The sequence below is a fragment of the Porites lutea genome, chromosome 11 (genome assembly GCF_958299795.1).
Source record: "Porites lutea chromosome 11, jaPorLute2.1, whole genome shotgun sequence".
NCBI classification, from domain to species: domain Eukaryota; kingdom Metazoa; phylum Cnidaria; class Anthozoa; order Scleractinia; family Poritidae; genus Porites; species Porites lutea.
The window spans coordinates 11,759,455-11,771,210 of record NC_133211.1 but is presented as its reverse complement, the minus strand read 5'-3'; the positions used below and the strand labels follow the sequence as shown (position 1 = coordinate 11,771,210).

General features: G+C 41.2%; 1 protein-coding gene across 1 annotated transcript; it reads left to right on the top strand.

Moving 5' to 3' along the window:
• The first annotated feature begins 984 nt into the window (after positions 1-984).
• LOC140952881 (uncharacterized) lies at positions 985-10,520 on the top strand. The gene is made up of 4 exons (XM_073402331.1): positions 985-1,119; positions 1,650-1,724; positions 1,987-2,166; positions 10,296-10,520. Exons 1-4 carry the CDS (start codon positions 1,061-1,063, stop codon positions 10,468-10,470), a joined length of 489 nt encoding a protein of 162 aa, XP_073258432.1. The 5' UTR covers positions 985-1,060; the 3' UTR covers positions 10,471-10,520.
• Positions 10,521-11,756: the final 1,236 nt, after the last annotated feature.

Genomic DNA, 11,756 nt, shown 5'->3' with positions numbered 1-11,756 from the left:
CCACCATCTCGGAGCCTGGAACAGGCTAGTCGCTCACGAACCATTGGTCGCGCGACCAAAGCTGCGGCCGCGCGATGTAGCGGTTGCGCGATTCTCTCCTCCGCAGCGGCTCCCGCTGGGTATCCCAATAAAAATAGCAATACATGTTCCCCCGCGCGCTTTCTTTTCCCCTCCCTCCGGCCCCCGCTCCCTACGATACTAGGCTGAAGTAGAACGGGAACATCAGTTGACGACGGCGCGCGCAAATCAAACAACTGGCTAGACCAATCGCAGAGCGGCAAATTGGGCACCGGAAGTAGCGTTTAGTCCTTTCCCGTGCGCTTTCCCGTCGTCAACTGACGTTCCCGTTCTGATGCTAAATCAGCCTACTAAGAGGCCTCTGCGGAGGAGTTAGGTGGCGCGACAAATGTAGCGGTCTCTTACCGGTCGCCACTAGAAGAGAGAGTGACTGTACAGCGCTGTAAGAGCTAATTCACAATTAAATTTTGTTTTTCTTTATTCCCTATTTTTACATTATTGTCTCATTAATATTCATATTCTCGATTATCCGGGCTCTCGACAGTATCCGGATTATTTACTCAAGTCCCAACGAGTCCGGATAATCGAGTTTCGACTGTAGAGGGATTGTATTACTGACCAATCCTTTAAGTCACCGCTAGATTTTTCTACGGAGGAGATCTACACATTTGTTTAAAAATTGAGTTGGATCCATGGTGAGTTGTTTATTCCACAGAATGAGTGACTTTCAAGCATATGACCCCACGCCAGACAGGTGGAAAAAGAACCAGACAGGTGATCTCTCTCTCCTCTACATACGCAGAAGAGCTCTGGGTCGAGATTGCAGACAGGTGGAAATAGGGAACCATGCGCGCGCATTAATGTTCTACATGAAGATTGACGACGATGCTGGAATCTCATTGGTTTGTATCTTAGCGCGCGCTTTTGTTGCCATTGTTAAGTCACAAAGCGAAACTTCTCATTCGGAAAGAGAATTTTACAAGATTAGACGTGTTTTTAAAGCTCCTAAGTTTTTGAGAGAAAAAAGCGCTTGAACGTAAAAATGGGACAAGTTTACAGCTCCTATAAGATGAAGAAAAGAGAAAAAGCTGATCGCAAAAAGTAAGAGTTTGCGTTTTTGTAATCTGCTCAAGATTATTTGCCAAACTCAAAAATCTTTTTTCAAGATGAGGAATGACCTGTTCATTTTTTGGCATGTTTGGTTTTTTCATGCTTTTACTCTTCAGGCGTTTGCGAGAGTTTTTCCTTTAAATCCAAACCGAGAGGAAATCGCAATTTTTCTTTCTTAAATTTGCTCGCTTTTGGTCCCGCTTTTATTTTGTGCGTTAATTTCTGATCATCCTTTGAGAACCAAGGAGGAACTTATCCAGACGGGAAATGCTTTGCCTATTTTTTTGATTATAGAGGCCATCTGGCAGTTACGCGAGGTACATCTACGGCCTGGTTCCCATAACGGACGATTCTGATTGGTGAAGTGAACTGCATTCTCTAAGAGAGTATCGGATTAATAATAATTGCTAACTGGGGCTATGAAGCTTAGCTCACGTTGGCAATAGGTACTGAAAAGAATTATTCAGTCAACAACAATGCCCTTATTTTAAACTGCATAGATTTTCTGTTCTATTTCTCAGGTGGCAAAGAGAGCAGTTAAAGAAAGCAGCAGAATGTATTGTTCGTCTTCAGGAAGAACAACAGCGTTTAACTGAGTACGTTGACTAAAGTCGCCTAAAATGACATGTTACCAGCCAGCAGAATTTAAATGTCTCATATTTTAACTAGAAACTAATTAGGCAGACGTCGGACAGTTTCAAACAAAGAACTGGATAAAGGGGTGGGGGTAGAGATGTAGGTCCGTGGAAAAGGATGAAATAATTCAATTTAAGTCGTCTTCTCCACTCTGTATTCTTTACCTGCGACCCCTTTGAGGTGAGATCACGGTAACGCCCAGTGTTTTTCCTTATTTTCTAGAATACTCGAAGAGCATTATGTGTATCAGCCGGACTTACGTCTAGAGCCTAGAGATGGCAAAGAATGCAAAACTATCGAAATGACGGAAGAAGTTGAAGCTTTGGAGAGAAAACTTTTCCTTGAAGAAACTGCACTCGATGTTACAGACGAGAGATGCAACTTTCTGGACAGAAATCTAAGGTAAGGATATGTACGTCAAGAAAACTTTAGTATCGCTCCGGGCTCTCTCAGATGTCCGTTTCTATTAGGCCCTATTGATAGTTCGTTACCTGTCCATAGGTTTGGAGAGACCTTTGGGTACTTTTGCCGCGAAATACTTGTTGAATGTCAGATTTTATTAGGGACCGTTCATTTTTTATGGGGTAGGGGGGGCTGGTGGGATTTGGAGGAGTGTAATTTGAAAATTGTATGACCCCCCCCCCAATTTCCGATTTTTTTCGCATGCCCCCCCCCCCCCTCATCAGAGTAATTTTTTGGAAGGCCCCCCCCCCCGATGAATAAAAAAATACATAAGGTATTAAAAAAGTTACTGCATTAAAATTTCGTTTTGTTACATTTCACGTAATTTAGTGAAAGAAAGCTGAAAGCTAGAAAGCTGTTTTTAACAAATCCTCACTCAAAAGAATGAAAAGTCAATTTCAGCTCTTCTTGTTACTGCTCGTCCTGAGCGTGTTGTAGCTGGCCGCTCGTCTACATATTCCTCGTCTGAGGTGATAAAAGCAAGAACGACATCATTTGAGTCGTCTTCAAAGTCAGGGGCATCACTCTTGTAATCATCATCAGTTTCTTCTCCCTCACTGCTTTCACCACTGCTGTCTAGTTGACCTGATTCATTGCTGCCTCTCACTTCGGCTTGACCTGTTCTGAGAGTATTCATCTGCAGGAAGTGTCCCATAATTGTCTTCACTTTGTCATTCTTGCTGCTCTTCTGATGCTGTTTTAATAGCCCATGATGTTGTAAGTATTTGTTCAATTCTGGCACTCGGAGCTTTTTTAGCTTGGCGGCATCTTCGCACAAAGTAGCCCAATGATAATCATCATAGGACTTTTCTCTTGCCTCCCTACTTTCCCTTGCCCTTTCCGCCAGTCTCTTCTTTTTACTACATGTAAAAATTTATACATGTCTATCATGAAGGAAGCTCACACCAAGATGCGAAAGGATGGTGAAAGCGACGAATCCTTTAAAAAGCGATTCACTGCTGAACGATCCAGGCAGTTCGATTTTTTGATGTCAGAGGAGGCCGCTTTTCAAAGCGCAGATGGTTGCTCGGAGAGGTTAGGAGAGTTGCTACAACCAGAGTACCAGTTAAAACCTAGTGATGGACGGAGACTGAACTATGTTATAAAAGAACACAGAGAGGCTGTTGAGAAACTGAAAGGGCAGTTAAAAATTCTGAGTGATCATGACTCCACGCTCTTCCAGGCGAATGGCATTACCCTGAAGCCTGACAAGAAATTCCACCATGACTTCAATGTGGAGCACATCGCTAGGATTGAGGCAAAGCAGCTCAAGGTTTCAGGGGAATTAGAAAACCTCGAAAAAAAGAAGGAGACCTTTGACCAGGTCTTCAAGGGCTTAACAGGACACTATGTGTCAAAAAAAAGAAAATTAAAACAAAACCGTAGGAAATCAAAGGGCAGAAAACGCAAACGGTTTGAAAACAACGTCCTACGCGTGTATCATATCTGCGTTGCAAATCCCCTTGCAAAAGAGCTTCCCAATTGTCTTCTTTATCCTCCCTCCATGACAATTCCAGGAGCGTGCATAAACGTTGAAGATGTAGCAGCATTGTTGCTAACACGGGATGCAGCATTCATCGCTCACCTACTGCAATCAAGCTACTTCAGCAACGCGGCACAAAGCAGGCTTATTACCAACCTTAAGCCAGAAGTAAGAAACAGGATGTATTGCTTCCTGCATCCTGAAGATTATGGCTCAAACGTCGGAGACACGAACAAAAAGGAAGAAGAAAACGACGAAGAAGAGGAAGAAGAGGAAGACAACGAAGAAGAACAGGAGGAAGAAGAAGAGGAACACAGCGACGACGAGATCGAGGAGAACGTCGAAAATGAGGAAGGGGACACCTCGTAGTAGTTTCATGCCCCTCCCATTAAATTTCTCAGAGAAAAGCTCTGGTAACGAGGTCAGTTCCAATTCAGGACTCAAATTATTGGTTTTAATTATATGAGCTTGACAACAACATTTTTATGAATGAAAAGAAAGTTGTTGCTATTCAAGACTGTTATTATGGTATGTTCACTGTCCTTATAAAATATAAAAGCTGTTGAGAAGTTTTCTTGTTACCCTGGAACTGTTTTAGCATATTTGTTATAAATAAAAGAGCACAATTTTTCTTCGATTTGTAAACATCTCTTATCCTATTTTTAATCTAATTTTTTCGTCCGACCCCCCCCCCTTTCCTTCATTTTTTTTCGGCTGGCCCCCCCTTTCAAGCCAATTTTTTTCGAGTGGCCCCCCCCCCAAATCCCACCAGCCCCCCCTCTCTCATAAAAAATGAACGGTCCCTTATATGGCTGAATCCGCGAGCGGGCAAGATGTAGTGTATCCCGCGTTCTGATTGGCTACCCAAGCGAGCAAGATATGGGCCCATCTTGCCGGCTCGGGATTTCCCGCGTTGGTCCCGCAAGAAAATCTTTTCTTTTTGGCCATTTAATAAATCCTTTATTGACCAAGCTTGTTTGGTCAATATGGCTGTATATTGGCCTTGTTCTTTTTTGCATTTTTATTGACCTCTCGTCTGGTCCATAAAAACGTAAAAAGGAAAAATCCAGCCGTCTTGACCGACTAGCTTGGTCAAGAACGCATATAAACGTTCAGAGTCGCGATCGAATTTCAGGATTTATCCTGGGCTTTGGAAAATTTGCAAATAAAAAAAGCGTGCAAACCAAAAAAGGTAAAGTTTTTCACTGCTGACACTTTCATCTAGGGAAGGTTCTAAATACCTAATCAGCCGAGTCTCCTTTATCTTACAATGGGTGTCTGACCGCCCTCTTGCCAAAATTTCAAAATGGTCCCTTTTCATGTTATCACCACTTGAGATGACATGGCTGGCAATAGCAGATGAGTGGTTGCTACATGTAATGGATTTGATGGAATATAAATTCTACTGAAAAGACTGATCGAGAATCCACTACCTGGAAATCCGAAATCTACAGAGTGGAATCCAGAATCCTAGACTGTCTTGGATCAACCTCGTTCCCAAGGTTCTGTCCAGGAGAGAGAACCTGGGAACGAGGTTGGTGTTGGATTACCCAGAAGTCGTCACGTCACGTTGCCATAGTAGCAAAATTTTTGGATGATAACAAACCGATAAAGTCACTTAAGAGCGACTCCGCGTAAATATCGACTAGACGTGGAAATAGTCAAAAAATGACCTGGCCTCAAACTCAACCAGAATAAAGCCCTATGGGCCCTAGTTACAAAATCGTTGGTTTAAGTACGATCGAGTGAATAATATTTTTTTAACGAATTTTTTTCTTCCCGAGGCCTAAAATGGGCGAAAATCATGCAAAATTAGAGTCATATTCAGTAACTCGTACACTTTAAAATAAAGTTGGCTACTAAAATATAATGACACTTCACATTTTTACTATCTTTCCTCTATAATTTTAACTGATTAGTTCGCGATTTGGTCAACAAGAGATTTTGTAAGAAATTTTCAAAGTTGTTGACTCAAAATCGCTTAATCAACCATCAAAATTTAGCACTTTTTCACGAGCTAAAAAAGCGGATTGGTACATGGCTTTGAACACCAAGGCTTGTTTAGCCTGAAAGAGCATTCTTTTTTCTTCAAATTAGCGAAATAAAATTGTTGGGTAAATGAAATCACGAGCGCTGACAAAGCGAAGCAAATGTACATATTATACTAAAAGCGGGCGAAAAAACGTGACCTCTGACCGAAGCACAACCAAATGCGAATTACGGTAGGCGCCAAACCTTTAATTATTCGGTAACTTCTCGAGACAATATTGGTCCGAAACGTGTATAGATTTTTTTAAATAAAGCTGCGTTAAAGTATTAAGTGTCAAAAAGTTCACAAAGCGGTAAAAAATACAACAAAAGTCACGAGTATTAAATCTGTTCCGTTTTCTGAGTTTTATGCAGCGATTTATGCGATTCAACGAATTAACAATTTTTAATCCAACGATACCCACCTGAGACTGTGTTAGTTTAAGAGTCCATAGAACTTCTCAAAAGATTTCTCGGAAAGACCTCCAGGAGGAAATGAATGAAGAATTTGAACTTATAACTGTAAAAATTTCACTTGCCGCCACGGGAAAACGAAAACAACTGTCGAACTGCCACAGGCAAACCAGCTTTTAGTGCAGTCATGCAAAGCATGTCACGTCACGTAATTCTGCCCCGCGCATTTGGAAAGGAGGGAAGAAATTCTTCCATGCTGTTCGCTAAAACATTTATGACATAAAACTAGCTTTGGACTGTATCTTTTCTAACTAGTTGAAGAAAAGAATAATTTTTTCCCCTGTTTTTGCTCGAGGAGCGCAGTGCACTTCTTTTATTTTATCTGCTGTTTATAATTATTGTGTTTCAAGTTCAGAACGTGCACCTGTAGTTAGCAATTGGTTTGTTCGAATTACCGAATGCTGTAGAAAGGATATCAAAGGGCGCCAAAGCAGTGGCGGATCCAGGGGGATCCGAGCCCCCCCCAACCCCCCCCCCCCCCCCCCCCCATCAGACCTGATACTTGTTTGAGACTAAAGTCCTTATAACGATAGGTTTGTATATCACTGTTTAACTGGCTGAAACGCGTGTTGTATTTTGCCACCAAACTAACTCCAGGGATATTCAAAAATGTGATTGTCTTTGGGTACCCTTCGTAGTCTGTGTATTTCCCGGGCCAACGGCAACTGACTTTCACAGATTGAGAAACACGTAGTCGTCTCTTGCCTTCTCAGTGACTACTGGGAGGGGGTGTGGGGATTCAAAAGTCCTTTCTGAACCAAAATTTGGACCTCCCCCCACCTCAATGAAAAATTCTTGGATCTCCCCCTGCAAAGATGTTACTCTGAGTTCGGAGCCAATCAAGGCTTATGCTGGCGTGTGTAAGTAAATCAATTTTTTTCGAGTTATATATTAATGTATTATGAAAATTGTGCTGATCATGTGCATCCTAGAAGAACAAGAGACATATTTGTTGCGAGCCGTTTCTAATCATTCGGTTTCCTGTGGTTCGGTGGTTCCTTGTGTTGAAACATCCCCACTAAAAGCCAACAACAGGGACTGAGCTCTTCGGAAGCCAATGAACTAGTGGCCACATCCGGATCTCAAAAAAAGATTTGGATAAGTTGAAAGGACAATTCGAAGGAACTGATCGACGAAAAGAGAAAAGAAAGCCAGTACAAACAAACTTAAGAATATATTACATGATATCATTTTTCCCGGTATTAGTCGGTTTGCAACATAAACCTTTGTCGGGGGCTGATACTGTGGGGTCGTTACCAAAATTGAATTTGAAACTAAAGTACGTAATTATAAACATCATTGGTGATAACAAAGGTAGTCTAATAAACCTGAACTGGCGCAAGTAAGAAACCAAAAATAACGACCTGACCCTAGTTGATGAAAAAACCGATCATTTTTCCAAGTACCGTGTGGAACGAAATTTTTGCGGGAGTTTATTTTTGCGGATTGGCGATTTTTTTTGTTTTGCGGGAACTAATTTTTGCGATTAGGACAGACTGGTTTTTCTTGTTGGGGATTAATTTTTGCGATTTCAGGAAGTACCCAGTACCCAGCATTGTAATATTCTCGTTTTCATTGAGTACGTGCAATAGAAATACATATTTTCAAACAATACTAAGGGTGTGTCAGTATTTGTTTCTGAAAAAAAGAGACCAGTTGTAATTGAACAGACACTGTATTCTTGTGTAGTGAATTTAAGTTAGGGAATACAGTATTTCCTCTGGAGTAAATTTTTGCGGGAAATATTTTTGCTGTAATTTTTATTTGCGGGAACTTATTTTTGCAAAGTACTGACAGTCATGAAATCCTATCAATAAAATTCAGCCGTGAGTGAAATATTGAAAATGACATAAGACTGAGGGGAAAAATAATAACAGATCAGTCCACTGGGTTTAAAATTGTTTCTCCTGACATTTTATGTAAGCGAACGGGAATGACATATTTATTTGTTCTGGAGCGATGAATTTTTTTTAAAAGCACGTTTCATAGCAAAAATTTCCCAAAACTTTAACTGAGAGCCATTGCTAGATTCTATGGTATTTTTTCTCGTTCCCTTTTTTTCTAGTTCAGTTTGGTCACATGAACCGTGATGTCAGCTTTTTAAGTTAAGATAACCATATTTAGGACGTTGTGGACATGTCTCATATTATCTCAGTCGTGACAGATGAAACCTTTATTACACTTGGGTTCAAATGTTGTTACGGATGAACCTTTATTGCACTTGGATCCAGTTATTGCACTTGTGCCTTCCACAAGTTCCACTGACAAGAAATCCGGATCCATGAAGCGAATTTGGCCTAAGAGGCAACCAAACATTTAGCCTCCCTTGGTGGCTTTTCAGGGGAGTCATGTTTTCCCATATTTCCTCCCTTACTTGAGACCAAGATATGTGTCATTTATACCAGTCTGTAAATAAAGCGAAGGGAAAATCAGAAAATTTAGGGTAACGTTGTTGAGATCAAAGATGAAAAAAAAATTCACACTTTTCGCTTGTGGGGAGGGAGAAATTACAAATCCCCTAAAAACGCCTGCTCATCAAGTCCGAGGCGGAAGAGGCACCTTTGCCCTCAAGCGAGGGCAAAAATGAAAAATAAATGTTTTAGCGCACGGCGTGGAATAATTTCTTCCCAAGACCCATTATGGCTCTTCTTTCTTCCCTCCTTCCCAAATGCGCTGGGCAGAATTACGTGACGTGACATGCTTTGCATGACTGCACTGAAAGCTGGTTTGCCTGTGGCAGTTCGACAGCTGTTTTGGTTCATTGCGGTGGCGGCAAGTGAAATTGTTACAGTTATAAGTTCAAATTCTTCATTCATTTCCTTCTGGAGGTCTTTCCGAGGAATCTTCTGAGAAGTTCTATGGACTCTTAAACTAACACAGTCTCAGGTGGGTATCGTTGGATTAAAAATTGTTGATTCGTTAAATCGCTGCATAAAATTCAGAAAACGGAACAGATTACTTTTGACTTTTGTTGTATTTTTTACCGCTTTGTGGACTTTTTGACAATTACTACTTTAACGCAGCTTTATTTAAAAAAATCTATACACGTTTCGGACCAATATTGTTTCGAGAAGTTACCGAATAATTAAAGGTTTGGCGCCTACCGTAATTCGCATTTGGTTGTGCTCCGGTCAGAGGTCACGTTTTTCGCCTGTTTTTAGTGTAACATTTACATTTGCTTCGCTTTGTCAGCGCTCGTGATTTCATTTACCCAAAAATTTTATTTCGCTTATTTGAAGAAAAAAGAATGCTCTTTCAGGCTAAACAAGCCTTGGTGTTCAAAACCATGTACCAATCCGCTTTTTTAGCTCGTGAAAAAGTGCTAAATTTTGATGGTTGATTAAGCGATTTTGAGTCAACAACTTTGAAAATTTCTTAAAAAATCTCTTGTTGACCAAATCGCGAACTAATCAGTTAAAATTATAGAGGAAAGATAGTAAAAATGTGAAGTGTCATTATATTTCAGTAGCCAACTTTATTTTAAAATATACGAGCCACTGAATATGACTCTAATTTTGCATGATTTTTGCCCATTTTAGGCCTCGGGAAGAAAAAAATTCGTTAAAAAAATACTGTTCACTCGATCGTACTTAAACCAACGATTTTGTAACTAGGGCCAATAGGGCTTTATTCTGGCCGAGTTTGAGGCCAGGTCATTTTTTTGGCTATTTCCACGTCTAGTTGATACTTACGCGGAGTCGCTCTTAAAAGTCTATTCGCACTATTTCAAACTTCACCGATCTTATTCAATTTCATTTAATTTGGTAAATCTTGGCGAAATTTTCTTTGGAACCGTATCTATCGTTATCTAAGTTTAAAAAAGGAAAGCGACAATTTTTGTGCTTTGTTCACCTATTCCATAAAGCGGGCTCGAGAAATGAGGAAGTTTCATGTCGTAGTATTTTTTGCCGTTCTCCTTGCCGCCGCGGTCGTCGTCGGTTTTGTTTTCATCCAGAAATAGTGCTACCATGGTAAAGTGACGTCACACTTTTCCTCTCTAATTGCCTCTTGCATAATTTGAAAGGTGCCCCAGGTCCCGGGGAAAAGTACTTAGTTAACCTATTTGTATTTTGTCCCTTTGCAGTCTTCTTCAACAAAACCAACTTGATCTTGAATATGAGCGACCAAGCCGTCAGAAAAACCTGGCTGCATTAAGAATTAAACACGAGGCTTGTCAGTTTAACCTGTATCAGAAGGCAAACCCGATTGAACAATGGACTGTCAAATCGCTCCCAAACCTGTGGTTTACTTCCTTCTAAATTTTAATTTGTATGCGGATAAACTTAAACTCCCATATCACGCATTGAGCACGTGCACGCATTGAGCACGTGCCTTTAACCCAAATGTATCATAATATATAGCGTTAGATTTTATCAGTCATCTCTGTTTGTGTACGTAGCTGTATTGCATATAATTGATGTAAATACATGTAAATGTTGAGACAGTACATGGAACATTAGCCACGAGTATATGCCTGTTTTATTTTAATAGATCTCGTAGAAACTGAAAGAGCGCCCCCCCCCCCCCCCCTCCCCGCCGCAGTAGCCTCCCGAACCTTAAGAACGTCTGCGTGGGAGGCTACCACCGCACCTCACATTCTTGGGGGTGCGTCACGCGTTCCTGCCCCGTGGGTACTTTTTTCGTCAGCAATTTTACATCTGAAGCTGCTTAACCCAAAGCCGAATAAGTGTCTGATAGTTTTCAGCATTTTCAATAATGAACTCATTATATTCGTGTTCCCAAAAAGGTTCGGCTTGTTATGTGTGCGCCTCATAGTTTCTCTCCCTAATATGACGTGAAACCGTAGACTTTCGAAAAATCATTCGCGAAAGCGAAGGTTACACCCAGGAAGTGACAAGGTTTGCCTATCTGACCGTCACGTGCGCCTGCATTTTCAGTCGCCTCTCTCCCTCTCCCCCCCCCCCCTCTCCCCTTAACCCCTTCAATGAAATATTTTTAAACAGCAGTGTATACTGAAAGCTCTCCACTCGGGGGTGAGAGGTGAGGAACGAAAAGGGAATAAAGATACAGTGAAACCTGTATTAAGCGGACCACCTCGGGGAATGCTGTAGAGTCCGCTTAATACAGGGTGTCCGCCTAATACAGGTTTCGATAGATAACGTCATATGAGGTGTCAAATGCGTGGAAATGTTTAGAATACTCCCAGAGACCATGACGATATACGTTTGCATTAATTTCTTTATTAAAGGGGACCATTTGATCATAGTACCATAAACATAGATTGCAACTCAAATTTGAAGACATCAGGTGAGTAAAACAAGCTCTATACAAACAAAACGAGATAGAAAACAATCGTACTGTGAAAGTAATCGAATAAGTTTGCCAAGTCAAGTTTTTTAACGTAAAAATCGAAAATTTGTGGGTGGCCATCTTTCGCATTTCCGGTGTCTTTCATGTTACAAGTGTCTAAAATACTAGCCTCCCACGCAGACGTTCTTAGGAGTTCGTCACGCGTTCCTGCCCCACGAACGTTCGTGGGGCAGGAACGTGTGACGAACCCCTAAGAACGTCTGCGTGGGAGGCT